Below are 27,929 nucleotides of genomic sequence, written 5' to 3' on the forward strand. Positions count from 1 at the left end.
TGGGGCCGTTTCCTTTATTATTTGGGGTTTCTCTGCATGGAAACATGAGACTGCCCCACCCCATGCCCAGGTGCCTCTGGCACCCCCATAGGTGGTACTTCAGTCCCCATAGAGGCCCCTTTAAAATCACCAATATAAAAAAGGAGGGAGGGAGGGAGGGAGGGAAGGCCTGACCACCCCGCAGGCAAGTGGGGACAGGGCTGGGGGGAATGTGGGGCAGAGGGGGGCACTGGCTTCGGCACAGGAAGGAACAGGCATTCATTCCCAGCCCTGCGGAGGACGCCCCAGCTGGGAGAGCGCTCCGCACGGCTAGACAGCAGGCTGTGCAGAGCTAGTGGTTATAGTTTAAAGGCTGCAGCTGGGGCGTGGTGGGCTTGGGGGTGGAATGGGTGGCCTGTGGAGGGAGGGGAGGGGACACATCAGGATGTCCAGAGGCCTGGGGCCGTCAGCTCCCCCTGGGGCCCCACGTGAGGCAGGAACTAGCAAAAGCTGCCTTCCCGGTTTGGCAACCAGAGGGGCTGGGGGAGTCCATCTGAGCCGGTGGCCAGTGGAGGCAGGGAGGGCCACGCAGCTCTGCCCAGAACAAAGGAACCGGGGCGGCCGGGAAGTGAGGACGAGGAGGACGAGGCCGCCTCCTGCTCCAAGGAAGGCACTTGCAGCTGGCGGGGCCTGGTGTGGCGGGGCCTGGTGTGGCGTGGCGGGAAGGCACGGCCCGGCAGACGAGGAGGGCAGAGAAGCACAGCAAGGGGCTCGTGCAAGAGCCCCTCATGCGAACATGGTCAGCTGTAACCACTGCCAGGCAGAGGGCGGAGAGAGGGGTCAGCCAGGGCAGAAACCCCAAGTCCGGCCTCCCAGCTCCATGGCTCAGGAGTCACCATCTCCTCACCCCCCTGAGGGCAGGTGGGAGAGGGACCCTCCCGGGGAGGGGGCGGGGCACTCTCTTACCTCCTCGACCCCTGGGAGCCCAGGCTGCTGGCTCCTGTACAGGCCTCCAGGGGTCTGGCCCATCCTCCCCAGGACCCAGACACCCAAGCGTGTCCTTGCAGGACCCAGGTGGCCGGCCTTAGGGCTGGCGCTGAGGCCGCAGCCTCCAGCCCAGGAGGGTAAGAAAACACTGCCCCTGGGTACCTCCCCCAACCGGACCGGAGGACAGCCCCACCTTAAACAAGTCAAAGGTCACGACTCCATCCAAATCCGTGTCCAGAGTCTTGAAAAACCCTGTGTGTTCAAGAAATGATGACATGGGGCTGAGAACTCAGTGGGACCTTCAGGCAGGGCCAGGACCAGGCCCCACCTCCTGCCTCACCCCCACCTCCCCACAGCGCCGCAAGCTCTCTCACCCTCACAGCCGGGGAGCAGCCCTTCCTGCTGCTCGAGAGCCCCCTCCAGAGTTCCCACCCAACTCCGTGTTGCCTGGCACTCAGCCTGCCTGGACCCCACCTCCCCAAGACCCTCGTTGGGGACAAGTTGGGGACTGAGCTGGAGGGGGAAGCCGACGGGGACACTCACGGAACATGGTCTCCAGCCGCACTAGGCAGCACACGAAGTTATCGAAGTCCACAGCCAGGTCGGGTTCCGAGTAGCGGGTGATGATGAGCTCGTACAGCTTCTTGTTGAGCTTGAAGCCTGGCGCAGGAGAGCAGGTGAGGGCCAGGGACGTGCAGCCAGGCCAGAGGGGGCGGAGAGGGGGACTGAGGCTGGGCAGGGTGAGCCCCAGGGCTGGGGGGCATGAAGACCTCCTGGGCAGGGCCGGGAGCTGGGCAAGTGCTGGTCCAGAGGGAGCTTGAGGACCCAGACTGCCCCAGGGAAGCAGGTGCTGGCCATCAGGGCCCAGGGTCCAGTTTCATTTGTTCTGAATGCCCTGGCCTCATCCTGACATGGGACTGAGGATGAGCCCTGCACTGCTCCCTTTGGAAGCTCTGGAGGCCAGCTCCACTCCTCCCTGGCTGTGTGGCCTCAGGCCAGTCACTACCCCTCTCTGAGCTGCACTTTTCTCTGCTCAATGGGATAATAAAAGACCCTATCCTCATGAGGCTGCAGTCAGAACAAAAGGAAATGCTGATAAAGCGCCTGGCTCAGTCACCAGGAGAGAAAGGCAGTAGATGGCTGTTACTGCTTCACCACCATTGCCATCACCCCCCCCAGGGACAAGGGCTAGTGGGTGGGCCACCGCCCTGGGTAGCTGTCAGAGAAGCGAGCCAGGGCCATCTCCCTGGGGCTCCACGAGTGCCACCAGCCCTCAGGCCTCACCTGCAGACTCGATGGCCATCCGCATCTCGTAGGCACTCATGCTGCCCGACTTGTCCAGGTCAAACTTCCGGAAAATTGACTGGGGGGGTGGGGGTGGGGGGCAGAGGGTGAGGGCTTGGCGAGCATCCAGCCCTTCCCATCTGCCCAGGGTGGAGGGCTGACGAGGGTGGAGGGGAGAGGCCCGAAGGGGGTCAGCCACTGGGATACGTGGGCTCGGAGAGGCAGACCCAGGGCAAGGGCCTAGTCCACACAGCTGGTCTGGGAGCCGGAGCCCGGCCGCCCGCTGTGACTGAGACTGCAGAGGAGGGGAGGGTGCTGCCAGCAGGGACCACCTACCAGGTAATTCCGGATGCGGTTCCACAGGATGTTGAACTCCACCAGGCCCAGCTTCCCGTTGCCGTCACGCTGGGCGGCCATTAAGAAGAAAACTCCACAGCTTAAACCAGGCACTGGGTGAGTGAGCACCAGGGAGAGCAAGACGAGGAGGGGGAGGGGAGAAGGGGCAGGAGCCCACAGACAGCTGCCTGGGGCCAGGCCTGAATCGGGGTGGCTGGGAGGGGCGCAAACAGAGCACCAGCCTCAGGGTCACCTGCAGACGGGGCCCTGCCCGCCTCTCACTCAACACAGGCCTGTGCCTCGGTCCCCGCCCCACCCCGATCAATGGGAAGATGCCAGGAAGGAACTGGTCTGTCCACACTTGTCCCTTTCTCTGCACTGCTCCTGGGGTGGGTCACTCAGGGCTCTCCCCACGCCTACATCCCACCCCAAAGGCTGGCTCAGGAGGCAAAAGCAAAGGGAGGATACGTCCATGAGGTTCACCATGCTGCGGCAGGACTCCAGGCTGAAGCCCTTGGTCCGCAGGTCTTTGTCTGCAAGAAAAACCAGTCCCAACACCTCAACCCAGCCAGCTTCCTGGGTCTGCCCTGTGCTGGGCACACTGGTGGGACAAGGGTCCGGGAGGCACCATTTCTGTCCCCTGGTGTGTAAAGTCTAGGCTAGTAGGTATGTAGGATTGTTTCCATCATCAGAAAAAAGAGTTTAAGGTATTTTAGCAGTCAAGCCGGTGTCCCAACAGGCACGTCAACACCACCATTAGACCCGAGTGAAAAGGAACAGTGCTAAGTATAAGTGGAAGAAACACAGTAGAAACGTGCAGCATAGGCGGTCACGGCAGGGGTGGGGTTTGCTGCAGGCCCCGAAGGGTGAGAAGAGCAGGAGAGGAGTTCTGGGCTGAGGGAGCAGCATGCACAGAGGTCGGAGGTGAGAGGTCAGAGGCGGGGGCAAAGGGAAGGTTGAAGGGCGGTTGCCTTCAGTTTTGCACATTGGGGAGTGAAGCCGGCCATCTGCCTTCTGGGAGGAAGGGACGCCCACACACTGGCCCTAAGGTGCTGTCAGCAGCCGGCTAAGCTTCTAATCACACCAGGCACAGCGCTCAGGCATGGAGAGCAGCAAGACGGCATGAGGAGTTTGGGAGGAAAAAGGGGGTGAGCAGGGCTCAGAAAGGTGGTGGAGGGTGCCCCACCCACGGAGACCAAGGGGTTGGGTTCAGCCCAGGGTGGGAGCAGAAGGCTAGATTCTGGAGTTTGGAGGAACGGAGGTGGGGGGGTAGGGGGGGTGGGAAGCAGGACACGGGGTGGAGAGCAGCCGCTCAGGGATGCTCACGTTTGCCGACGATCCTGTTGAGGATGGTCTGCAGCTCCTTGACGCTGATCTCCATGTCCTGCGGGAAGAGGGAGGAGGAGCCTTTTCCACTCTGGGGAAAGGCTGCCCCCCCGTGCCCCCGACCACCCGTCCACCACGCCCAGCCTACCTCCCCTGCCAGTTGTCTGAAGAGGGATTTGAAGTTCTCATCAATCTCCTCTTCTGAGAGTACTTGCTGGATGGAGAAGCGGGGGAGAGCAGGTCAGGGGCACCCCAGCCTGGCCCCTGCATGGGCAGCTGCTGGAGGCAGGGCTGGGACCACTCATCAGCTATGTGTCACTTCACCTCTGAGCCTCACTCTTCTCATCTGTAAAATGGGAACCTGGCCCCTACTCTATCCCTGTCCAGGCCTCTGTGGCCTAAATGTGGAGAGTGAAGGTCAGCTCAATGATGAACAGTGAGGCTTTGATTCCCTGCTGCACGACCTTGGGCAAGTTCCTTAACCTCTCTGAACTTGAGTTTCCCACTGAGAGGGTAGTGACAGTACCCTGACACAGCTGTTATGGAGGAAACGGGGTGACCCAGGTAAAGAGCTCAGCACAGACCCAGCAGAGAGCAAGAACCCGGGGACCCTGTGCCATTATTATGACAAAGTCCTTTGCAAACTGTAAAGTGCTGGGCAAATGAGGGATCAGTATTACTCTTACGGCTCCTGCCAGGAGGGGCTCTGCGCTGCCAGCCGGAGCCCAGGTCACAGGACACCCAGGGTGAGGGAGAGGAGGAGGGTGGCTGGTGGGGCAGGGCACGTACCTCGTCAGGGAGATTGGCCTGGATCTGGTCATCCAGCTCTCTGCAGAGGGTGGGGAGACAGGGGGCCAGTCAGCAGTTGGGGGGGGGCAGGAGGGGCGTGGGGGGCGCGCAGAGAGCGGGGTGGGGGGCCCTTCTACTCACTGGGTCCCAGCACTCTTCTCTGAGAAGAAACGCAGCACAAAGTCGCCCTCCTTGTTGGGCTCGAAGGTGGACGGCACCACCACATACTCCCCGGGTGGCAGGCGGAAGCGGGTGCTGACCTCCCGCAGGTTGATGAACTGCTCGGAGCGGGCCCGAGACGCGTTGGCCAGGAAGAAGTCCCGCTTCAGGTGCACGGCCGGCCTGCCCATCAGCTGGCGGGAGGGAAGGAGGGAGCGGGGGCTGCAGCTGCCCGCTCAGCCCACCCTTAGGAGCTGCCCCCAGACCCAGATCCAGCCAGAACCAGACCCAGATCCAGACCCCAGGCTCCAGGTTCTGGCCAAGCGGCTGGAGAGCTGTGTCACGGCTCCGTCACCCGCAGGCTACCCGACCCTGACAAGTCACAGTGCTTGTTGCCTCATCTGTAAAATGGGGGTAACAGCCCTGCCTACTGCACCGGGTGGAGGGGAGGAGACACCATGAGGTGAATGTAGATACTGTGACACCATGAAATAACTTTCTCATTATCCTTACCTGGAGCTTCCCCTGTGTCAGACACTGCAGGGCCTTTTACACGCCACCTCACTTAACGCTCATGACAACTCATTTTACAGACACTGACGCCAAGGCTTAGAGCCTAAGCAACTTGCCCAAGGGTACAGAACACTCAGCCCACTACCAACCTGCTCCTAACCAGCACCCCAGACGGCCTCAGTGTGACAGTAAGACAGGAAGAGCCTCACGGGTGCGCATCAGGTGGGGCTCTGAGGGCCAGGGTTCAAATCCAGCTCCCTTACTTATTACCTGCTCTGACCCCCAGGAGGACAGTGTTTGCTCTGCCCACTGAACAGCAGGCAGGGGGGTGGGGGCACTGTGTTAGCCCCAAGATGAGGAGACTTCTTAGCTCTCTACGTGTGGGCTTGCCGCCGTCCTGCCCCCTCTGGGCACCACTGGGCCATGTGTGTTCAAGGGTGTGTAAAGCCAGGCGAGTCAGATGCCACACCTACCTCCGGAGGGACCTGCCGGAGAGACGAGGGAAGTTAGAGATGCTTGCCTGGCCCGGGGGCAGATGCTGTGGTGTGTGCTGGGCAGCGGCCCTGAGTTCTTAAGATGAAAATGATGGGATGAAGAGACCAGGAGACAGGGTCCTGGACAGGGGCCAGTGTTGACCCAGACCTGTATTCATGCCAGAGAGGGACCCCAGGACCCCAGGAGGGAGGCCCAGGCAGGGCCCTCTGTCCCTGGAATGCCCTGCACCTCAGCTCTGAACCAGAGCCTCCAGGACTGCCCCATGGGGCGGCCAACTGCAGAGTCCTCCGGCCCAGGGACACTGGAGGTCCACCCCAATCTGCTACGAGGGGCCGTGGGCCTGGGCTGAGGCTGCGACTGTCCTTTACCCCCACCAGGGAGATCCAGAAGTTTCTGTCTTGAATACAGTGCGTGAAGCAGGGCCCTCCATGGCCAGCCTCTGCTTACATACTTCCAAGACAGGGAGCTCACTACTCCTTCAGGGAAGACCACTTGCCCACTTCTTTCTGAAACTGAGTCAAAGTCTTTCTCCCAGGTGTCAGCTAAGGCAGATCCCTCTGCCCGAAAGCAGCCATGCAGCCTCTAAGGACAGGGGAGAATTGCAGAATCTTCCCCTCTCCTAGCTAAACATCTTCCTCATCCTCCATCTGCCTCACGGGATGAATTTTAGGCCCCTGGCTGCCCCAGTCCTGGCGGAGCGCCTCAGCAGGTGCCTCCCGAAGGCTCAGTCTAGGGCTGCGTGCCTCAGGGGTGTGACTGGCCCCAGTCGGCTCTGGATGGGCGGGCGCCGCCTTGGCCTCTGGCGCCCCTGGCGCCCCCTGGCGGTGCTTGCCGGGAGGCCGCTTTCTCTACCGGGTGCTGGGCGATCCGCCCGCTCGCTCACCTCGTAGACAGCGAAGCCTATGGTCTCCATGTCGCGGCCAAATCGGCGCTCCCTACGGCGGTGCTTCTGCATGAGGGCGAGCAGGAAGCTGCAGCCTGACTCCCGACTCCTGTAGTCGTCGTCGTCGTCCGGGTCATCCGTCTCCTCCAGCCGGATCTTGAACTGGGGGTTCACCCAGAAGGTGGCTGCAGGAGGTAGGGAGGCAGGATCAGAGGAGAAGCAAAGCAGTGCCCCCAAGCCTTCCCTCCCCCATGTTTTCATTCATTCAACAAATTTTACTGTGGCCACCGTGTGCCAAGTGACAGATGTGCCACAGGGACACACAGGGTCCCTGCCCTCATGAGCTCCCATTCCAGAACGAAGCGGAGGCAAAGCATGAACAAGTCAGGTTAGTTAATGGAACAATTACAAAGAAAGCAAGCTGAAGTCAGGCAGGGAAGGAATCTTCGAGGTGACATTTGAGCCTAGGAAGCCTAGGCAGAGGGAGAAGAAAAGACCCACACCTGGGGCTCCAGTGAGCACAGGGGATCCAGGGAGGTTGGCAGACGTTGGTGGAAGCAGGGTCGGTGATAAGAAGTGTGGATTGAATCAAAGACCAAAAGGACTCCCTGACAGGTTTACACTGGGAGGGGCATGACTGGATCAGGATTTTAGAAGGTGGCTGCAGGGACTTCCCTGGTGGCGCAGTGGATTAAGTTTTTGTGCTCCCAGCACAGGGGCCCGGGTGTGAGTCCTGGTCAGGGAACTAGATCCCACATGCATGCTGCAACTCACAGTTCACGTGCCACAACTAAGGAGCCCTCCTGCCGTAACTAAGGAACCCGCCTGTTGCAACTAAGGAGCCGGCAAGCTGCAACTAAGGAGCCCTGGAGCCGCAACTAAGGAGCCTGCCTGCTGCAACTAAGACGTAGCGCAACCAAATAAATATTAAAAAAAAAAAAGGAGGTGGCTGCTGTGTGGACAGTGACTTAGAAGAGGGCGAGAGAAAGCAGGGTCTGAGAGGAGGCCACTGAGCTGCAAGGGCTGAGGGGGACTTGCATTTCTGGCAATTTAGTGATTCAGCTGCCTGAACAATCCTCCTGACTAAAACAACCAAGTGCCGGAGAGAATATGCAAAACTTCTGTTTAAAGGCACCAATAAGTCCAGCACTTCCCCCTCCCCACATACAAAATTAACAATAATCAAAAAGAGAGATAATAAGCAAGGATGTGGGGACTTCCCTGGTGGCGCAGTGGTTAAGAATCCGCCTGCCAATGCAGGGGACGTGGGTTTGAGCCCTGGTCTGGGAAGATCCCACATGCTGCGGAGCAACTAAGCCCGTGCACCACAACTACTGAGCCTGTGCTCTAGAGCCCATGAGCCATAACTACTGAGCCTGTGTGCCACAACTACTGAAGCCCACACGCCTAGAGCCTGTGCTCCGCAACAGGAGAAGCCACTGCAATGAGAAGCCCGTGCACTGCAACCAAGAGTAGCCCCCACTCTCCACAGCTAGAGAAAGCTTATGCACAGCAATGAAGACCCAACGCAGCCAAAAATAAATAAATTTATTTTTAAAAAATTAAAAAAAATAAGCGAGGATGTGGAGGAATCAGAACCTCAAGCATAGCCGGTGGGAACGTAAAATGGTGCAACTACTTTGCATAATAGTCTGGCAGTTCCTCAAATGGTAAAACACAGAATTACCATATGACCCTGAGATTCCACTCCTCTGGGGGTGTGTGTGTGTATATCCAAGATTAATGACAACATACACCCACACAAAACATGTGACCGTTCCAAGTAGCATTATTTATAATTGCCAAATGGTAGAAACAACCCAATTTAAACAAAATGTGATATAACCAAACAATGGAATATTATTCAGCAATTAAAAGGAACGGAGTACTGACACATGCTACATAACATGGATGAACCTTGAAGACATTATGCTAAGTGAAAGAAGCCAGTCACAAAGGACAACGTGTTGTATGATTCCGTTTATATTAAATTATTGTCGGGAACAAGCAAATTCATAGAGACAGAAAGTAGATTAGTGGTAGCCTGGAAATGAGGGGGAGGAGGGGCTTGGGAGTAACAGCCAGGGGGTATAGGTTTTCTTTCGGGGGTAATGAAAACGTTCTAAAATTGATGTAATAATGGGTGCACAACTCTGTGAATATAGTAAAGGCCACACTGGATTTTACACTGTAAATGGGTGAATTATGTGGTATGTGAATTATATCTCAGAAAAGCTGTTTTAAAAAATGGAAACTGGGAGCCATGAAAGGTAAATAATGCCAAAGGATTTCTGCAGACTCCTAGAGGCCTTGAGTCCTGCCTGGGCTCAGGGGCAGGAGATAAGGTCCAGTAGGAGATCACAGCCATAAAACTGGAAGCCCCGTGAGGAATGCCAGCAGTGTAAGTGTGAAAGAAAAATAAAACCACTGGGAGGAAGTAGAACATTCTCTGAGGATTTATAACCACAAGCCAGCCTTCTCATGAGCTTGCAGATTTAATTCATGCTGCCCATGAGGTCAACAAAAAAACATTAAGGAGAAAATTTATTTTTAAGAGTCCTGGGTCGGGAGTATCCCAGGTGACTGGCAGAAACACTAGAGGAACTTAACTTCATCCAATAACTCAAACAACTCCTGAAGATAAACTTCTGGCAGAAACACTAGAGGAACTTAACTTCATCCAATAACTCAAACAACTCCTGAAGATAAACTAGGTCAAATAGGCCAAAAACCTCAGAAGGTTGAGAACCAGCAGCCACAATGGATGAACCTCATGATGGCTGAGGATGAGCAGCGACAAACAACAACTCACCAAGACTTCAGATACTGAAATTATCAGACACGGAATATGGAAGACTAGGCTTACTATACTTAAAGAAATAAATGAGATGCTTAAACATATGAGCAAGGATGAACAGATCAGAAAAAGAGCCATTAACACTTCCAGAAATAAATTTTTCAAGTGAAATTAAGTATTTGTTGGAAGGATTAACCAACAGCAAAAAAGAAAATTTGTGCATTGAGAATGGATCTAAAGAAACTACCCAGAATGCAATCCAGGGACATTCAGAGATGGAACATTTAAGAGATGTTAAGTAAGAGATCTGGAGGGTTGACTGAGGGAGTCCAGTTTACATTTGATTGGCATTCCAAAAGAAGAAAATAAAGAGAGTAGGAAGGTGATATTCTAAAAGATCATGGCTAACAATTTTCTAGAATTGTTGAAAGACATCAATCTTCATACACAGGGAGCTCGACAAATCCAAAGCATAATAAAAAGAAATCCCCACCTCAACACATCATGGTCAAATTGTAGAATATCAAAGAAAAAGAATCTTAAGAGAGAGAAAAGACAAACCATTTCAGAAGGCATGGTAGACAGACTCCCAACTCACATAGTGACAGTGGAAGCACAGTGAAGGGTAATATAGCATATTCAGGGAAGTGAAAGTAATGTCAATTCAGAGTTCTATATCCAGAGAATTGTCAAGAATGAGCACTCTATAAAGGCATTTTATACAAGTACTGAGAAAGTTTATCACCAAAAGACCCTCAGTAAAAGAAATTCAAAAAGATATATTTCAGACAGGCAGAAAATGATCTCAGATGAAAGGTCTCACCATTCATGAGAGTAGTGAGCAAAAATACTGATATTATGTGGGTAATCAAACAAATACGGGCTATACCAAATAATGGGGATGATGATGGTGCTAATTTAGGACAGGCAGGAAACTGTTAAGAATTAAAATACTAGCTAAGGATAGCAGATTGAACAAAGGGAGGGTGTGATCCAACTTAAATATTCTCAAGTCTTTATATTATTCAGGTGGAGGGTAAAGATACCGATCAACTAACTTTGGAACTTATTAAGCAAGCTCTTCTGTCTTCCAAACTCACAGAGGGAAAAACAAGGAGAGAGAAAAGAAAAAATTCAACCCAAAAGAAGGCATAGCAGGAGGGACAAATCGAAAATGCATAGTAAGTCTGCTGAAATAAATACAAATATATCAGTAATCACTATGAATGTAAATGGATTAAACTTTCCAATCAAAGGACAATGTTTTCCAAATTCAGCTATTAAAAAAATCAGTTATATGCTATTTATGAGAGATAACCAAAACACTGAGCTGTAGAAAGATCGGTACATCAAACGGTATAACAAGACATACCACAAAAGTACTAGTAGTAACTAACAGAAGTTAGTTACTAGTAGTAACTAACAGAAGTTACTAGTAGTAACTAACAGAAAACTGCAACAGCATAGTAACACAGACTGAAACAGACTTGAATGTAAAAAGAATTACTAAAGATGAAGGTGGTCACTAGATAGTAAAAAAAAAAGTTTAATTCACTAGGAACTTATATCAATTTTAAACTTGATGCACCTAGCTCAACATATGCAAAGAAAAATAACTGACAGAAATAAAGGGAGAAATTGGCAAAGCCAGCAAGATGGTGTGAGATTTTATTATCCCTCTTCCAATAATGGATTAAGCAGACAAAGTAATCAATAAAGTAATCAATAAGTTTGATATAATGAACAATGATAGAAGATTCCCCCTAACATTCAGAGAACAGTATACTGGTCAAGAGAACAGACTCCAGGTTCACACTGACAGGGTCCAAATCCCAGCTCTGCCACTTATTAGTGACTTTGGCAAACTGCTTAATCACTCTGTGTCTCACTTTCCTTATCTGTAAAATAGTGATAACGTAGTACATCCCTCATAGGGTCAGTGTGAAAGTTAAGCAGGTTGTTATATTTAAAATATTTACAGGAGTGCTAACACAATATATGTGTTAGCCAGTCTTTTCAAGAACACGTGAATATGCATGAAAACTCACCCCATGCTGGGCCATAGCACCAGCTTCTGTTTATTTCAAACCTATGATCTCATATAGATCATATTTTCTGACTGCAAGGAAATTAAGTTAAAAATCAACAATAAAATAGTAACTGGGAGGTTTGATTATTGATTCAATCTCTTAAGTGTTACAGGTCTATCCAGATTTTTTATTTTTCTTGAGTCAATTTTCATAGTTTGTTTCTTTCTAGGAATTTGTCAGTTTCATCTAGGTTATCTAATTTGTTGTCGTACAATGGTTCACAGTATTTTCTTATAAATCACTTATTTCTGTTGGGTTGATAGTGATGTTCTCTCTTTAATTCCTGATTTTAGTAATTTGAGCCTTCTTGTCTTTTTTCTTGTTCAGTTTGGCTAAAGGTTTGCACTTTTTGCTGAGCTTTTCAAAGAACCAACTGTTGGTTTCATTGATTTTTCTCTATTGTTTCTCTGTTTCATTTATTTGGCTTTCTTCTGCTTGCTTTGGGTTTAGTTTGCTCGTTTACTAGTTTCTTAAGGTGGAAAATTAGGCAATTGTTTTCAGTTCTTTCTTTTTCAATATAGGTACACAGTGCTTTAATTACTATTCTATGTGATTTCTCATTTACATTACTATTTCTTTTGATAAACTAACTCATTCTACGAGGCCAGCATTACCTTGATACCAAAGCCAGATAAAAACATCACAAGAAAAGAAAATTACAGACCAGTAACATTTATGAATATCAATACAAAAATCCTCAACAAAATACTGGCAAACCAAATCCAACAGTATATTAAAAAGATTACATACTATGAAATAGGATTTATCTCAGGAATGCAAGAATGGTTCAACATAAGAAAATCAACCAATGTAATACATCATGTTAATAGGACAAAGGGAAAAAAAAACACATGACCATCTCAACTGACATGGAAAAGGCATTTTACAAACTCCAAAACAAATTCATGATAAAAATATTCAGGACTTCCCTGGTGGCGCAGCAGTTAAGAATCTGCCTGCCAATGCAGGGGACACGGGGTTCGAGCCCTGATCCGGGAAGATCCCACATGCCGCGGAGCAACTAAGCCCATGCGCCACAAATACTGAGCCTATGCTCTAGAGCTCACGAGCCACAACTACTGAGCCTGCATGCCACAAATACTGAAGCCCATGTGCCTAGAGCCCGTGCTCTGCAACAAGAGAAACCACTGCAATGAGAAGCCTGCACACCACAACAAAGAGTAGCCCCTGCTTGCCGCCAACTAGAGAAAGCCCGTGCACAGCAATGAAGACCCAGTGCAGCCAAAAATAAATAAATTAAATAAATAAATTTTTTTAAAAATTCAGAAATTTAGGAATAAAAGGGAACTTCCTCAACATGATAAAGGGCATTTATGGAAAACCCACTGCTAATATCATACTCAGTGGTGAAAAAAAAAAAAAAAGAAAGCTTTCCCCCCAAGATCAAGAACAAGATGCCCACTTGCACACCACTATTCAACATTGTATTGGAAGTTCTAGCTAGAGCAGTTAGTCAAGAAAAAGAAAAAGTATCCAAATTGAAAAGGAAGAAGAAAACTCTCTCTACTTGCAAATGACATTATCTTGTATATAGAAAAACCTGAAGAATCCATAAGAAAGTTTAAAGTTAATAACAAATTCAGCAAAGTTGCAGATTACATTAAAATATAAAAATCAGTTGTGTTTCTATACACCAACAATGAAAAAATCCAAAAAGGAAATTAAGGAAACAATTTCTTTACAATAGCATCCAAAACTATAAAATACCTAGGAATAAATTTAACCAAGGAGTTGAAAGACTTGTACACTGAAAATTACAAAACATTGCTGAAACAAATTAAAGAAGACATAGAAAAGTCAAAAGACATATCTTCATGGATTGGAAGACTTAATATTATTAAGATGTCAATACTACCCAAAGTGATCTTCAGATTCAATGCAATCCTTATTAAAATTCCAACAACCTTTTCCCACAGAAGTGAAAAGCAGATCCTCAAATTCATATGGAATTGTAAGGGGCCCAGAAGCCGAAACAATCTTGAAAAAGAACAAAGTTGGAAGACTCACACTTCCTGACTTCAAAACTTACTACAAATCTATAATAATCAAAATGGTGTGGTACTGGAATAAAAATAGACATACAGACTAAAAGAACACAACTGAGAGTCCAAAAGTAAACCCATACATAAATGGCCAATTGATCTTTGACATGGGTGCCAAGACCATTCAATGGGAAAGAACAGTATTTCAACAAATGATGCTAGGACACCTGGGTTTCCACAGGCACAAGAAATAAGTTGGGTACCTATTTTACACCATAAACAAAAATTAACTCAAAATGGATCAACAACCTAAATATAAGAGAGCTAAAATCATAATGCTCTCAGAAGAAGACACAAAGATAAATGACCACGGATTTGGCAATGGATTCTTAGATTATGACACCAAAAGCATGAGAAACAAAAGGAAAAAAAAATTGGGCTTCATCAAAATTAAAACCTTCTGTGCTTCAAAGGACACTATCAAGAAAATGAAAAGACAACCCACAGAATGGGAGAAAATACATACAAACCATCTACCTCATAAGGCTCACACCCAGAATATATACAGATATATATATATTTTAAAAATATATGAAAAGACAACCCGATCTAAAAATAGGCAGGGCTTCCCTGGTGGCGCAGTGGTTGAGAGTCCACCTGCTGATGCAGGGGACGCGGGTTTGTGCCCCGGTCCGGGAAGATCCCACATGCCGCACAGCGGCTGGGCCCATGAGCCATGGCCGCTGAGCCTGCGCGTCCAGAGCCTGTGCTCCGCAACGGGAGAGGCCACAACAGTGAGAGGCCCACGTACCGCGAAAAAAAAAAAACCAAAAAAAACAACAAAAAAACCCCTGCATTTAAAAATGGGCAAACTATTTGAACAGACCATCCAAAAAAGACATACAAATGGCCAATAAATACATGAAAATATACTCAACATTATTGGTCATTAGGGAAATGCCAATCAAAACTTCAATGTGATACCACTTTACACCTGCTAGGATGGCTATAATAAAAAAGTTGGACAATAAGTGTTAATGAGGATGTGGGGAAATTGGAACCCTCATACACTGCTAGGAGGAATGTAAAATGGAAAGTAAAATGGCTGCCACTTTGGAAAACCGTTTACAGTTCCTCAAAAAGTTAAACATGCAGTTACCATACAACCTAAAAATTTCACTCCTACTTTAGACCCAAGAGAACATATGCTCATACAAACACATGTACATAAATGTTCAGAGCAGCATTACTGATAATAGCCCCAAACGGGAAACAATTCATCAACTCTGGAATGAATAAGCAAAATATGGTGTCTCCATATCATGGAATATTATTCAGCCCTACGAATGAAATGAAGTACTGATCACACTACAACATGGATGAACTTTGAAAACGTGATGCTAAGGGAAAAAAGCCAGGCACAAAAGGCCACATATTGCATGATTCCATTTATATGAAACGTCCAGAATAGACAAATCTATAAAGACGAAATTAGATCAGTGGTTACAGGGCTGGTGGGTGAGAGGGTTAGGGAGTGACTTCTAATGGATACAGGGTTTCTTTTGAGCGCAGTGAAAATGTTCTGGAGTTAGGTGATGGTGATGATCACACAACATTGTGAACATATTAAAATGACTAAATTGTACACATTAAAAGTGTGAATTTTATGGTATTACAATTCTTAAAAACATTACATGTCAAAATTGTGTAACTCAAAGGTACACTTGGAGGGAAATTTATCATTTTAGGTGCATACACAGAAAAAAAATTAATGAAATAAGTGTCTAATTTAAGAAGTCATAAAATTACAATTGCATCAAAAAGAATAAGATACCTAGGAATAAATCTAACTAAGGACGTAAAAGACCTGTACTTGGAAAGCTATAAGACACTAATAAAATAAATTGAAGAGGACACAAATGGAAAGATATACTGTGCTCATGGATTGGAAGAATTAATATTGTTTAAATGACCATACTACCAAGGCAATCTACAGATTCAATGCAATCCCTATCAAAATACCAATGACATTTTTCACAGGACTAGAACAAATAATTCTAAGGTTTGTATGGAAACACAAAAGGTCTTGAATAGCCAAAACAATCTTAAGAAAGAAGAACAAAACTGTAGATATCACACTCCCTGACTTCAAACTATACTACAAAGCTACAGTAATCAAAACAGTATGGTACTGGTACAAAAACAGACACATACATCAATGGAACAGAACAGAGAGCCCAGAAATGAACCCACACTTATATGGGCAATTTATGACAAAGGAGTCAAGAATACAAAATGGGGGAAAAGACAGCCTCTTCAATAAATGATGTTAGGAAATCTGGACAGCTACATGCAAAAAAATGAAACTCAACTACTTTCTCACACCATATACAAAAATAAACTAAAAATGGATTAAAGATTTAAAGGTAAGACCTGAAACCATAAAACTTCTAAAAGAAGCCATAGGCAGTAGGCTCTTTGACATGGGTCTTAGTAATATTATTTTGGATATGTCTCCTCAGGCAAGGGAAAAAAAAGCAAAAATAAACAAACAGGACTACATCAAACTAAAAAGCTTTTGCACAGCAAAGGAAACTATCAACAGAATGAAAAGACTGCCTACTGAACAGGAGAAGAAATTTGCAAATGATATATCTGATGAGGAGTTAATAGCCAAAACATACAGAGAACTCATACAACTCGACATCAAAAAAAACAAACAACCCAGGCTTCCCTGGTGGCGCAGTGGTTGAGAGTCCGCCTGCAGATGCAGGGGACATGGGTTTGTGTCCTGGTCCAGGAAGATCCCATATGCCGCGGAGCGGCTAGGCCCGTGAGCCATGGCCGCTGAGCCTGCGCGTCTGGAGCCTGTGCTCTGCAACGGGAGAGGCCACAACAGTGAGAGGCCCGCGTACCGCAAAAAAAAAAAAAAAAAAAAAAAAAATGGACAGAGGAACTGAATAGACATTTTTCCAAAGAAGACATACAGATGGCCAAAGAACACATGAAAAAATCCTCAACATAACTAATCAACATCGCAATGAGATTTCACCTCACACCTGTCAGAATGGCTATTATTAAAAAGACAACAAATAAGTGTTGGCAGGGATGTAGAGAAAAGGGAACCCTTGTGCACTGTTGGTGGGAATGTAAATTGGTGCAGCCACTATGGAGAACATGGAGATTCCTTAAAATGGAATTCCTCACTATGGAGATTCCTCAAAAAATTAAAAATAGAACTACCATGATATCCAGCAATTCCACTCCTGAGTATTTTTCCAAAGAAAATGAAAACACTAATTCAAAAAGACAAATACTGGATGATTTTGTTTATATGTGGAATCTAAAAAAACAAAACAAATGAAAAAACACAGCTAAACAGTAACAGAGTCAGAGATACAGAGAACAAACAGGTGGTTGCCAGAGAGGAGGGGGAGAGAGAGAAAAGACAAATAGGTAAGAGAGATTAAGAGGTACAAAGTTTCAATTACAAAATAAATGAGTCACAGATACGAAATGTACAGTGTGGGGAACAGAATCAGTAGTTTTGTAATATCTTTGTATGGTGACAGACGACAACTAGATTTATTGTAGTGATGGTTTTGAAATGTACAGAAATATCGAATCACTATGTTGTGGACCAGGAACTCACATAGCGTTGTAGTTCAATTATCCTTCAAAAACAAACAAACAAACAAACTCATAGGAAAAGAGATCACATTTGTGGTGATCAGAGGCAAAGGGTGGGGGCAGAGGGAATTGGATGAAGGTGGTCAAAATGTATACATTTCCAGTTTTAAAGTGAATAAGTGCTAGGGCTGCAATGTACAACATGATAAATAGAATTCACACTGCTATACGTTATATATGAAAGCTGTGCAGAGAGTAAACCCTAAGAGCCTACGAGTGCTCATCACAAGGAAAAGATACATTTTTTCTATTTCTTTAATGGTGTATCTATATGAGATGACAGATGTTCACTACACTTACTGTGGTCATCATTTTATGATGTATGTGAGTCAAATCATTATGCTGTGCATCTTACACAGTGCTGAATGTCAATTATATCACAATAAAACAGGAAAGAAAAAAGATGTCATAAAGTCTAAAAATAAATCCAAAGAAAGCAGAGGAATGAGATAACAAGAAAGCAAAGATTAATAATATAGAACAAAAAACTAAAAAGGATCAATAAAGTAAAAACATCATTTCTATTTAAAGACTAATATTGACAAACCCCTCACAGGATTAGTAAAAACAAAAGAGACAATGCCAACAAGCAACATTACCAATAAAAGAGATGATATCATTACAGATGAGGTATGGTATATTAAGCATGACTTCACGCTAATAATTGTGAAAACAATATGCAAAGGATCAACTTTTAGAAAATAAAACTCATCAAAAGAGTCTCAAGAGGAAATAGAAGACCTGAATAATTCAATCACCATTAAAGATACTCAATAACAAAAGTTAATCTTCACACAAATAAAAGAGCAGGCCTGACAGCTTTATAGACCAGTTCCACCAAACATTCAAGCAAAAAATCATACCCACCTTATACAAACTCTTCTAGAAAACAGAAAAAGAGAAAACATTTCCCAGTTCACTTTACCAGCCAAATACAGCACCAATACCAAAACTAGACAAGGTAAGTATGAGAAAGGAAAACTATAGGCAAACCTCAGTCATGAACATGGATGTAAAATTATTGTATAAAAAAAGTTATATCATGACTCTGGTTTTCTTTTCTTTTTTCTTTTTTTTTTTTGCGGTACGTGGGCCTCTCACTGTTGTGGCCTCTCCCGTTGCAGAGCACAGGCTCCAGACGCGTAGGCTCAGCGGCCATGGCTCACGGGTCCAGCTGCTCTGCAGCATGTGGGATCTTCCCGGACCAGGGCGCGAACCCGTGTCCCCTGCATCGGCAGGCGGACTCTCAACCACTGCGCCACCAGGGAAGCCTGACTCTGTTGTTTTTAATCTCAGGAATGTAAGGTTAATTTAATATTAGAAAAGTGATCAGTGTAACTTACCTTTTTAACAGATAGAAGAAAAAAGCTAATTCTAATAATAAAGTATTTAATAACATTAAGCTTCATTAATCTGATAAAAGGTGCATACAAAAATGAAAACAAGGGGCTTCCCTGGTGGTGCAGTGGTTAAGAATCTGCCTGCCAATGCAGGGGACACGGGTTCGAGCCCTGGCCTGGGAAGATCCCACATGCCGCGGAGCAGCTAAGCCCGTGCGCCACAACTACTGAAGCCTGAGCGCCTAGAGCCAGTGCTCCACAACAAGAGAAGCTACCGCAGGGAGAAGCCCGCAAACCGCAACGAAGAGTAGACCCCACTCACTGCAACTAGAGAAAGCCTGCACACAGCAACGAAGACCAAACAAAGCCAAAAATAAATAAATAAATGTATAAACAAAAACAAAAACCTAGAGTAGAAAAGTTTTTAGTGATGAAATCTACAGTCAACATTTACTAGTAAAAACTTTTCCTTTGGGCTTCCCTGGTAGCACAGTGGTTGAGAGTCCGCCTGCCGATGCAGGGGACACGGGTTCGTGCCCCGGTCCGGGAAGATCCCACATGCCGCGGAGTGGCTGGGCCCGTGAGCCATGGCCGCTGAGCCTGCGCGTCCAGAGCCTGTGCTCTGCAACGGGAGAGGCCCCAACAGTGAGAGGCCCGCGTACAGCAAAAAAAAAAAACAAAAAAAAAAACTTTTCCTTTGAGAGAGGGGTAATACCAGGACATAACCAGTGCTAGTCAGCATGCTGCAGGCCTGGCCAGCACATTAAACAAGAAAATGCAACAAAAATAATAAGAATTGGAAAAGAAACAAATTCATCACTATTCTCAGATACTATACTGTCAGTTAGAAAAGCAAAAAGGATCTACAGAAAAATGAGTAAAGTTAACTACAGTTTAACAAGTTTGCTGGATACAGCATAAACTTAAAAGGTCAGCTGCATGCTACAGTGTCAGCAACTACTTGGGAGAGGTAATTTTAAAAGAGATACCATTTACAACAGCAACAAGATGATAACATATCTAGGAATAAATTTCAACAGATGTATAAGCCCTTTATGATGAAAGACATTAAAGAAGGCCTAAATAAATAAAGAGATACACCACATTCTTGGATAAGAAGATTCAAAATTGTAAAGATGTCAATTCTCCCCAAATGGGTCTGCAGAGTCAATCCAATTCCAAAGTAAAATCTCAAAAGGGCTTTTTGTAGGACTTGGTAAACTGATCCTAAAATTCACATAGAAAAAACACAAAAAGGAGCACGAAGAGCTAAGAGACTCCTGAAGAAGGAATTCATCCTGTCCAATTTCAGGACCTATAAATCTATAGCTACTAAACCAATGCACTCTTGGCACTGGGATAGGCCAAGGGACAGAAAAGCAACTCAGAAACAGACCCGCACATACGTGGGAACTGTATGACGGGGCTGGCGTTGCAGGGAAAGGATAGACTTCTCAATAAGTGGTACAGGGAACAGTGGTCATCTGTTTGGGGAAAAACTGATGAAATTAGATCCCTGTGAGGGAGAAGAATGCTTGAAAACAGAGGGCTGTGAGCCAGCCTGAGAACTGCTAACAGGGGCAGGTCATGAGAGCAGAGCTGTAGTGGTGGACGCGGCACAGCCGAAGCTGGCCAGTGAGACGCTGCAGCACCGGGGTTGGGTGGAAGCTGGACTGGAGAGGGTTAAACACTGAACTGGAAGCGAGCAAGGAAACGCTGAGGGCAGCACTGCTGAGAAATTTCACTTTGAAGGGGAGCAGAGAAATGGGTGGGGGAGTGCGTCGAGAGACAGGCGACTGTTCTGAGGCAAGCAGTTCTCTCATCACGACACAGAGTGAGAGGTGACAGATGAAGGAGCGGGAGGCTTTCAGAGTGAGGGAGAAGGGAGTCTGGAGCAGAGGTGCGGGGTCCCCACGAGCAGGGATAGTTCTGCCACTGTCCCGGGCGGCAAGGCAGCAAAGGCGGGCACAGGTCCAGTCAGGCTGGGGGATTTGGGGGTGGGAATGGGACGGGTGTCCCATGAAATCAGATGAGAGTGACAGTGGAGGCAGGTCTGAGGAGAGAGTGGGAACGTACTCATAGGAGCTGCTGGGGTCATGCAAAGTGCACAACTGAGGTTTGCGTCTGTGAATTTACAGGGAAAATACTGCCCCAGGTGTGTAACTTCTCTCCAGGCACAGTCAGCGGTTCTGGAGCCGGTGGAGAGGGTTCAACTAGGGTTATGGGGCAGAGGGACAAAGGGGCCGGGAAACTCGAGCGTTTGCAGGGGGAAGATTAAAATGGTGACTCCAACCTGGTAAGGATGAGGACTCTAGCCTTGTAAGAAGAGAAGGCGAGATGGGAGAGGAAGGATACCCCACGGATCTAGACACCCAGGGAAAGGTGACAGAGAATCAATGAGGGAGACAGTGGGCCAGGAGGAAGGTCTCGGAATGAGGAGTGACAGGAAGGTGGCTGGACGGCAACGAAGCCTTCTCCCCTTGTCAGCACTCTGGCTCAGACCCCAGCAAGGGAATCAAATGTGGCTCTTTGGAATTTACAAGGACATTCAATATTTCATCCTCAAAGCAAACTCACGAGGTCAGCACAACTACCCCTACCTTACAGGCAAGGAAACTGAGGCTCAGAGAGAAGACATGTCTGGGGCAGCAGGGCCCAGACCCGCCCCCCTGCGCTCTCAAGGCCAGGTCACCTGGGTAGTTGCGGCAGCCCCCCGCGGTGCTCCCCCGCCGCCAGGTGCCCTCGTACAGGGTGGTGTTCCAGTTGCGGAACCTCTGGCTCTTGAGCGTGTCGGGCGTCAGGTTGCAGATCTCCAGGCGGGTGAACTCACGCATGAAGTCTCGGAAGGACATCCTGGGGGGGGGGGTCGAGGTGAGAGGTGAGCCAGGGCCCCCAGCCAGGGCACTGAGGGACGTGGCACGGCTGGGTTTGGGGGGATTGGGAGCTGGGGTGCCTGTCCCCAAGAACGGCCAGACTGAAGATGGGGCTGCTCACCAGAACTCCCCGTCCTCCATCTTGACCCGGAGCTGCTCCCGAACATAAGGGTCTACGTTGTTCCATTCCGGGGAGCTGTGGGGAAAGGGCACTGCCAGGGGCTGCCGGCCACTGACCTGCCCAGCCTCTGTCCCTGAGGCCTGTCCTCCCCTGGCGCGGGTCAGGAGGCCTCCTCCAGGCCAAGTCCAGAGATCCCAGTCCCAGTTGTCTTATAGGGGCCGGGTCAGATGCCCCGAGGATGCTCACAGGCTGGGCACAGCGGCCCGCACAGCCTGAGCTCTGTCAGGGCGGTCCTCAGACCCAGTCACATGCAGATGGGCCCCTCTGTCCAATCCTGAGCCCACCCTGGGCTGGCAGAGCTCCCAGCAGAAATGCCAGTGGCACTGAACAGCCTCCCCCAGCCTCCCTGGCCAGTGTCCGCGGCCCCTCACCCGTCACTCCAGGCTCCTGTCCACTCCACCTCGCCCCAGGGGTTCCGCATCCGGATCAGGTTCACCATCTGGCCCTGGTAGTTCACCTGTTCCCCAGAGCTCCCATCAGTGCCTGCTTCTGGTACACACTTTTAGCACCCCTTCCCTCCACCTCACCCTCGCCAAGCCCAGCTCAGCACCCAGCACCCACCATGGGAAGCATAGCTGAGAAGCCTTATGGGGAGTAACCTGCTGAGGAAGGCAGCTATGTGCACAAACTAGGGGGGGCACAAGATAAACATCTCTGGATGAGAGTCCCCAGGAGATAGAAAAGGTGCTGCAGGAGGTCAAAGGAAGAGTCGGCCTCTCCCACAGCCCTGGCCACGGGCCAGAGAGACAAGGAAGCAGGGACGGCCCTGCAGGGAAGACCTCCATGTGGGGCAGTACCTGCTTGGCCCCGGTCACAGAGTAGGCATGGCCCTTCACTAGCTTCTTGAAGGTGACAGCCTCCATATCCAGAATGCTGGAGATCTGCAGAAAGACACACATACTATGGCCAGTGTCCCCATCCCCGGTCAGGAGATGAACCCCGAGTCTTGGCGTTCCCTTGCACACACAACAGCTATGCAAAGTGATAGGCAGGAACCCTGACCCCATCTCAGCCCCTGGAAGGGGTGCTGCCTGCTACTCCACCAATGTTACCACTGGTGGCGGGGCCTGGGCACCCCACTGACACTGCTTTTGGCCAGAGCTGGCCAGACCCTTTGCAAACATGCATGAACACACACATACAGCCATGCATAGCCCCTCGCCTCACCACAGAGCGACGAGGTCCTCAGAGGACCTCGTGTGGAGGGACACAGTGAGGCGGAGAAGAGGGCGGAGAACAGACTAGAGTAGGGTAGGACTGGGGAAGAGCATGGGGGCGGGGCTGGAGTAGAGGATGCAGTGATGGTGGGGGTGGAGGCTGACATCAAGGATGAAGGAGGTCTGAGGATGAGTCGTGGGAACAGAAAAGCAACTGAGGGAGTGAATGGAGTACGGGAAGAAGCGGGGGCCCACGGGAGCCGGCACTAGGAAAGAGCTGAGGTCTGAGGCTGCGAACTGGAGAGCAGACAGGCAAGGCCTTAGATGACAGGAACAAGGAGCTGAAGTGAGGAAAACAAGCTGAGGTCTGAGGCTTTGGGGACCAGGATGACGCCAGGCATGGAGGTGGAAGATGCGACTGAAGTGATGGGCGCGGCTGGGTGAGGATCCGATGGTGTGAGGTGAAGGATGGGGTCTGGAGCCAAGCCTGCAGCGAGTCTGAGGCTGGGCTGCGTAGGGAAAGGGAGCCACTAGGAGGCTCAGGTCACAGGATGGAGCGCACTCACATCAATGGAGCAGCCCAGCAGGGAGCCTCGCTCCAGCGCCTTGAGGATGATGCTGTAGAGGTCGCTGGGCGCCTTCCGCAGCTCGTACCATTCGGTGACCCCACCTGTGAAGTCCTCAAAGCCCTCGGAGGTGCTGCCTCCTGAAAGGGCCTCGTAGCTGCCATTCACCCTGTGGGAGGCCCCGGTCAGCACTCTGTACCAAGCGGGACCCCACACTCTGGGGGTGGCCTGGAACTCTCGCTGGGCCCCTACTCACTTGGCATAGGCCTTCTCCAGCAGAGCACTCCAGAACTCGTTACCTTGGGCAGAGTGCACGAACACCAGCTTCCCGTCCTTGGTGGGCAGCAGGTCATCCACCACCACGTCCACCCACTCCCCAAACTGCCACAGCTGGGGGAAGAGAAGCATAGTGAGTAGCTGCTTTGAGATCCCCGGGGCCTGAGCTTACGCCTCAGCAGCTCTCCCACTTACTAGACACCTGATTCTAGGTCATATATCCTAGACACGGGATCTGAGCAACTTATCCTCTCTGAGCCTCACTTTCCCTCTCCACAAAAGGGAACAGCAATGCCTTCCTCATGGGAAAACTAAAGAAGATTAGGAAGGTAGTTTTTAGGGCAGCATTGTTGATATGTTTTGAAACAGACCAAGGGATGGAGAGGTTGCAAAGCCCTTGGGCCTTGGCTCTCCCGGAACCTTTTAAGGCCATGTCCCCTGCCTTTCCCCCTCCCCATTCTAGGCTCTGTGTGTGTGTGTGTGTGTGTGTGTGTGTGTGTGTGTGTGTGTGTGTGTGTGTAGGGGGGCTGCGGATACCTATGTAAATTAGGTGTGGAATAAAAATGTGTCATCCAGATCCTTCAACCACAAGGTGGACAGCAAACCGCAGGGTTTGCTTCATAGATGCCTTGAGGGCCAAGTTTCCCAGAGAGGTAGGAGTCGGCCCGCCGAGGCCAAAAGTGACTCAGTGCTACGGCATTGGCATTCGGGGCTGTGTGTGTGCGCCGAACAAGGGGGCGAGGGGAGGAGGTGGGCCCACCGCACTGTCTGTGAGGGAGTGAACGGGCCAATCAGAGGCCGGGGAGGAGCGGATTGGTGGAGTGAAGGGAGAGGGTGGGGAAAGGGCGGTGAGGCCACGCCCCGGTGGGCCAACGCTGGCAGGTGCCGCACTTGGCCACAGTAGTTGCCACCGCACGGTGGGTCCTGCAAGTCAAGCCTTAGGCGCCGAGGCGGGTGAGGACGAGGTAGGGCAAGGGGCTCCCTGGCTAGGCGGAAGGAGAGGACACTGGGGCCAGAGATTCTCATCCAGGCTTCCTGGGGGTGTGTCTCTCCCAAAACCAGCCTACTGAGAATTCATTAGTGTGATTTGAAAAATGGGCCGTTCGCAAACAACATCAGGAAACGCTGGTTTAAATAGGCTTAATCCCGAGTCTTTCTTTTCTGCAAGGCTCTCTAAGAGGCTGGCGATTGCCAAAGTGCAGGCGGAGCTGGGAGTGGGTGGGTGGGTGGACTGATGCCAAGGGTGTAGATGGCCACATGTGCTGGTCGGTTTTCCCGGCAGAACACTCTCTGTTTCTCAGATAGGGAAACTGAGACCCTGAGGAGGAAAAGGATTTGTCCCACAGGATATAACACAGAGATCTTTCTACTCTTCTAAGCACTTTTCTCCCCCGATGTGCACAAGCGTCCAGGAAAGCTGCCAGCCGAAATACCTGCCCAGCCGTTTCACACATGACAGATTCTCACACATGACGGATCGGAGATGGAATCAAGAGGTCACACGCAATACTTTCGAGAGGGAGGGCTGGCCCTGCAAGGTGTGGCCCTGAGCCACCCTAACTTCAGTGTCCCCACCACCTGCAGTGCCTGCTACCCCTCTCTCCCTCACCCCCCTTGCCCAAGGTGCATGTGGGGCTCCTCACCTGGAAATGGAAGATGCCGACATAGCCATCCTGGAAGCTTTGGCCATGTGGAACTACTCGGTGCAGGAGGGTGTCATTGAGGGTAAGGGAGGCGATGGCCGCCAGGAGCCAACAGTCCCCTGGGATGGGAAAGAGCCACGTCAGGCCTGCTCTACCAATCTGCGCCCAATGGTGCACACGAGTGCCATGCTGGGGAGAAACGGGTTCCCTGGGCAGGGCTCCCCTCAACTTACAGAAAAGACCCAGGAATCTGGGCAAACCAGCCCCAGCACTGATAGCCAGAGCCCGCTTGGGCTTGCAGAAGGGAGGGGCTGAGGCAGAGCAGGAAGGAACGGGTATAGGGAACTGCTTTGGAAAAACACTCAAAACGCCCCAGGGCCTACCCAGTGCTCCCTGGCAGATGTCTGTGCGGGTGGCTCCATCCACGATGAACTGGGGGTTTGAGAACAGCTCCTGCAAGAGACCCAGAGTCCTGTCTCTGGGCCAGCCCCTCCTAGGGACCTGGAGTCCTAGTCCCACTCCTCACCCAGGAAGGGGGTAAACTGAATCCCACCCAGGGTGGCCCCTCTCACCGTGGGACGCTTCCACTTGATGCCATAGGTTTTGGAGGAGTTAGGGCCCAGGTCCTTGAAGCCCAGGCTCTGGGGCACTGGGGGGAAAGCCTCATCACGGAAGAGGGCCCCACTCTGCAGGCAGTGAACCCGCAGCTGATCATAATCCTGGCCCAGGTACTTGATGGCGTTTTCATGGCGGCCCAGGCCCAGCTCCTTGGCCCGCTGCTTTTGCACTTGTGCAGACACCCCGGTGCAGTACACCGGAGTGATGACCTCCTCAGCCATCCTGTGGGAGAGATGGGCCTGCTCAGAACCCAGGCCTTCCCAGGACTAGAGCTGGGACTCCTGTCTGCTAACACTGCTTTCCTTCCTCCCCAGACCTGGGGTTCCCCGCCCCCACTGCTCCTCTCACTGAATCAGGGCTGCCACCTCCCTTTGCTCCCACAACCCTGGAGAGGGGGCTTCCCATCCCCCCAGGTATGGTGGCCACCATCTCCCTACCCCCACCCAGTGCTACCACCTCTCTTTTACCAGATGCCCATTGTCCTGGGTCTGCAGTCCTGTGGTCAGCCAGTCAGGTTGGGGAAGGGCGGAGCCCGAAATAACACAAGGAACCAGGAAGGTGGGAGACCCCAGGGAAGGCCTCTGACCGTTTGCCTGCCTGTAACCCCCCTCCTCAAACTAGCCGAGCTCCCGTACACTGGCCCCTTTCCCTGGCTTGGGGGCTGAGTACTCCAGTCGGGGTCCCCCTCCCCAAGCTCTTGAGACAGGTTGAATGATCAGGGCTGCTGCGCCTCAGTCCTTCCCCCTCCGGCCCTCCCCCAGCCCAGCGCAGCCCGGCCCCTGGAGGCAGTGAGGAACGCAGGCTGGGGCGGGCGCCGGAGCTGTGCGGCTTCCCCAGCCCCTGCCCCAGTCCCAGGCACTCAGAGAGCCCGGGATAGAGGCAGCCCCTCAGCCCGGGAGCAGTGGCCAGGCTTCGGGAGCAGCGGCCCGGCCACCCACCTCCTTACCTGGGGGAGGAGTGTTCGGGGGGTCGCTGCGGTCCCTGCGGCTGGCTTCCCCGGTGGCAGCTGAGGACAGGGCCCAACCAGGAAGAGCGCTCCTCCCCGCCCTCCTCCCGCGGCCCCTCCGCCCTCCTCCCTCCCTCCCTCCTTCTGCCCCTTCTCTTCCTCCTCCTCGGGCTCCAGACCCGCTTCCTCTCTGCCCTCCCTTATCTCTCGGGCACCTCCTCAGACTGTCTAACTCACGGTGTCTCCCCGCCCCTCCCTCCGCAGACGCCGGGCCAACTGCGCGAGAGGACAAATTAGTAAAAGGCAGAGTTGTCCCCGGGGAGGGGCCAGCGCCAGTCGGGGTGGGGAGGGCTGGGGCCCGGACGGAAGGTCACCGCGGGGGATGGGGAGGGAGAGGACAGGACAGGGGGTATTTTTAACCAGGGGCAACAGCTCGAGTTGCAGGGCCCGGCGGCCCCACCCCACGCGGCGCCCCCAGAGGGCATTCTCGGGAGTCCGGCCCGGCGGCGCCGCCTCCCGCAGCCCCGGGTCCGTCCCCCCTGCGCCCCTCCTCCGCGGGGCCGCAGCTGTCCCTCCGCCCCCCGCCCCGCGCGCCCTAAGCGCGGGGCCGAGATTACCTCGGGCTGAGGCAGCTGCTCGGAGGAGGGGCCGGGCTGGCGGGCGAAACGACCCCTGCCGGACGCTCTGCAAACGGCAGCCCCACCCTGCCGGGTCCTAGCCGCAGACCGGCTCCTGGGCAGGGCCGACTTCCCCCCCACGCCACCCCCGCGCCCTGGGGCGCAGGCTCCGGGCGCCGGACGGGGCTCGAGGAACCGGTCCCCCACGCCCGGGTTGGCTGCGTGACCTTGGGTAAGTCCCTGCCCCTCTCGGCCTTAGTTTCCCCATTTGTGCAGCGACTGTGATGAAATGAGGAACTGTGGAAGCCCATCTTTCTCTTACTCTCTGAGGTTTCTTGAACCTGGAAGTTGCGAAGCCGGCATCCCTGCCCTCTCCTCCAA

General features: G+C 50.7%; 1 protein-coding gene across 2 annotated transcripts; it reads right to left on the reverse strand.

Moving 5' to 3' along the window:
• On the reverse strand, positions 1 to 27,478 carry CAPN1 (calpain 1). Of its 2 annotated transcripts, XM_067748394.1 has the most exons (22): positions 26,932 to 27,478; positions 25,940 to 26,207; positions 25,751 to 25,820; positions 25,368 to 25,486; positions 23,705 to 23,838; positions 23,449 to 23,617; positions 22,523 to 22,606; positions 22,097 to 22,182; positions 21,666 to 21,740; positions 21,364 to 21,524; positions 6,752 to 6,936; positions 5,847 to 5,858; positions 4,843 to 5,054; positions 4,702 to 4,741; positions 4,061 to 4,126; positions 3,913 to 3,970; positions 3,055 to 3,119; positions 2,587 to 2,655; positions 2,251 to 2,329; positions 1,510 to 1,626; positions 1,160 to 1,218; positions 1 to 792 (listed from the first exon to the last, which is right to left on the reverse strand). In XM_067748394.1, exons 2-22 carry the CDS (start codon positions 26,204 to 26,206, stop codon positions 766 to 768), a joined length of 2,154 nt encoding a protein of 717 aa, XP_067604495.1. In that variant the 5' UTR covers position 26,207; positions 26,932 to 27,478; the 3' UTR covers positions 1 to 765. The 2 variants fall into 2 exon arrangements, with proteins under 2 accessions (XP_067604495.1, XP_067604496.1); XM_067748395.1 differs by lacking the exon at positions 5,847 to 5,858.
• Positions 27,479 to 27,929: the final 451 nt, after the last annotated feature.

This window comes from Pseudorca crassidens, chromosome 9 (assembly GCF_039906515.1).
Source record: "Pseudorca crassidens isolate mPseCra1 chromosome 9, mPseCra1.hap1, whole genome shotgun sequence".
Taxonomy (NCBI): domain Eukaryota; kingdom Metazoa; phylum Chordata; class Mammalia; order Artiodactyla; family Delphinidae; genus Pseudorca; species Pseudorca crassidens.

Coding starts and splice junctions, on each gene's coding strand:
- CAPN1 (XM_067748394.1), bottom strand. CDS start 26,206: ATGGCTGAGGAGGTCATCACTCCGGTGTACTGCACCGGGGTGTCTGCA. Junction 23,618..23,704: donor CTGGAGAAGGCCTATGCCAA/GTGAGTAGGGGC, acceptor GGCCTCCCACAG/GGTGAATGGCAGCTACGAGG. Junction 3,120..3,912: donor CAACAGGATCGTCGGCAAAC/GTGAGCATCCCT, acceptor TTTTTCTTGCAG/ACAAAGACCTGCGGACCAAG.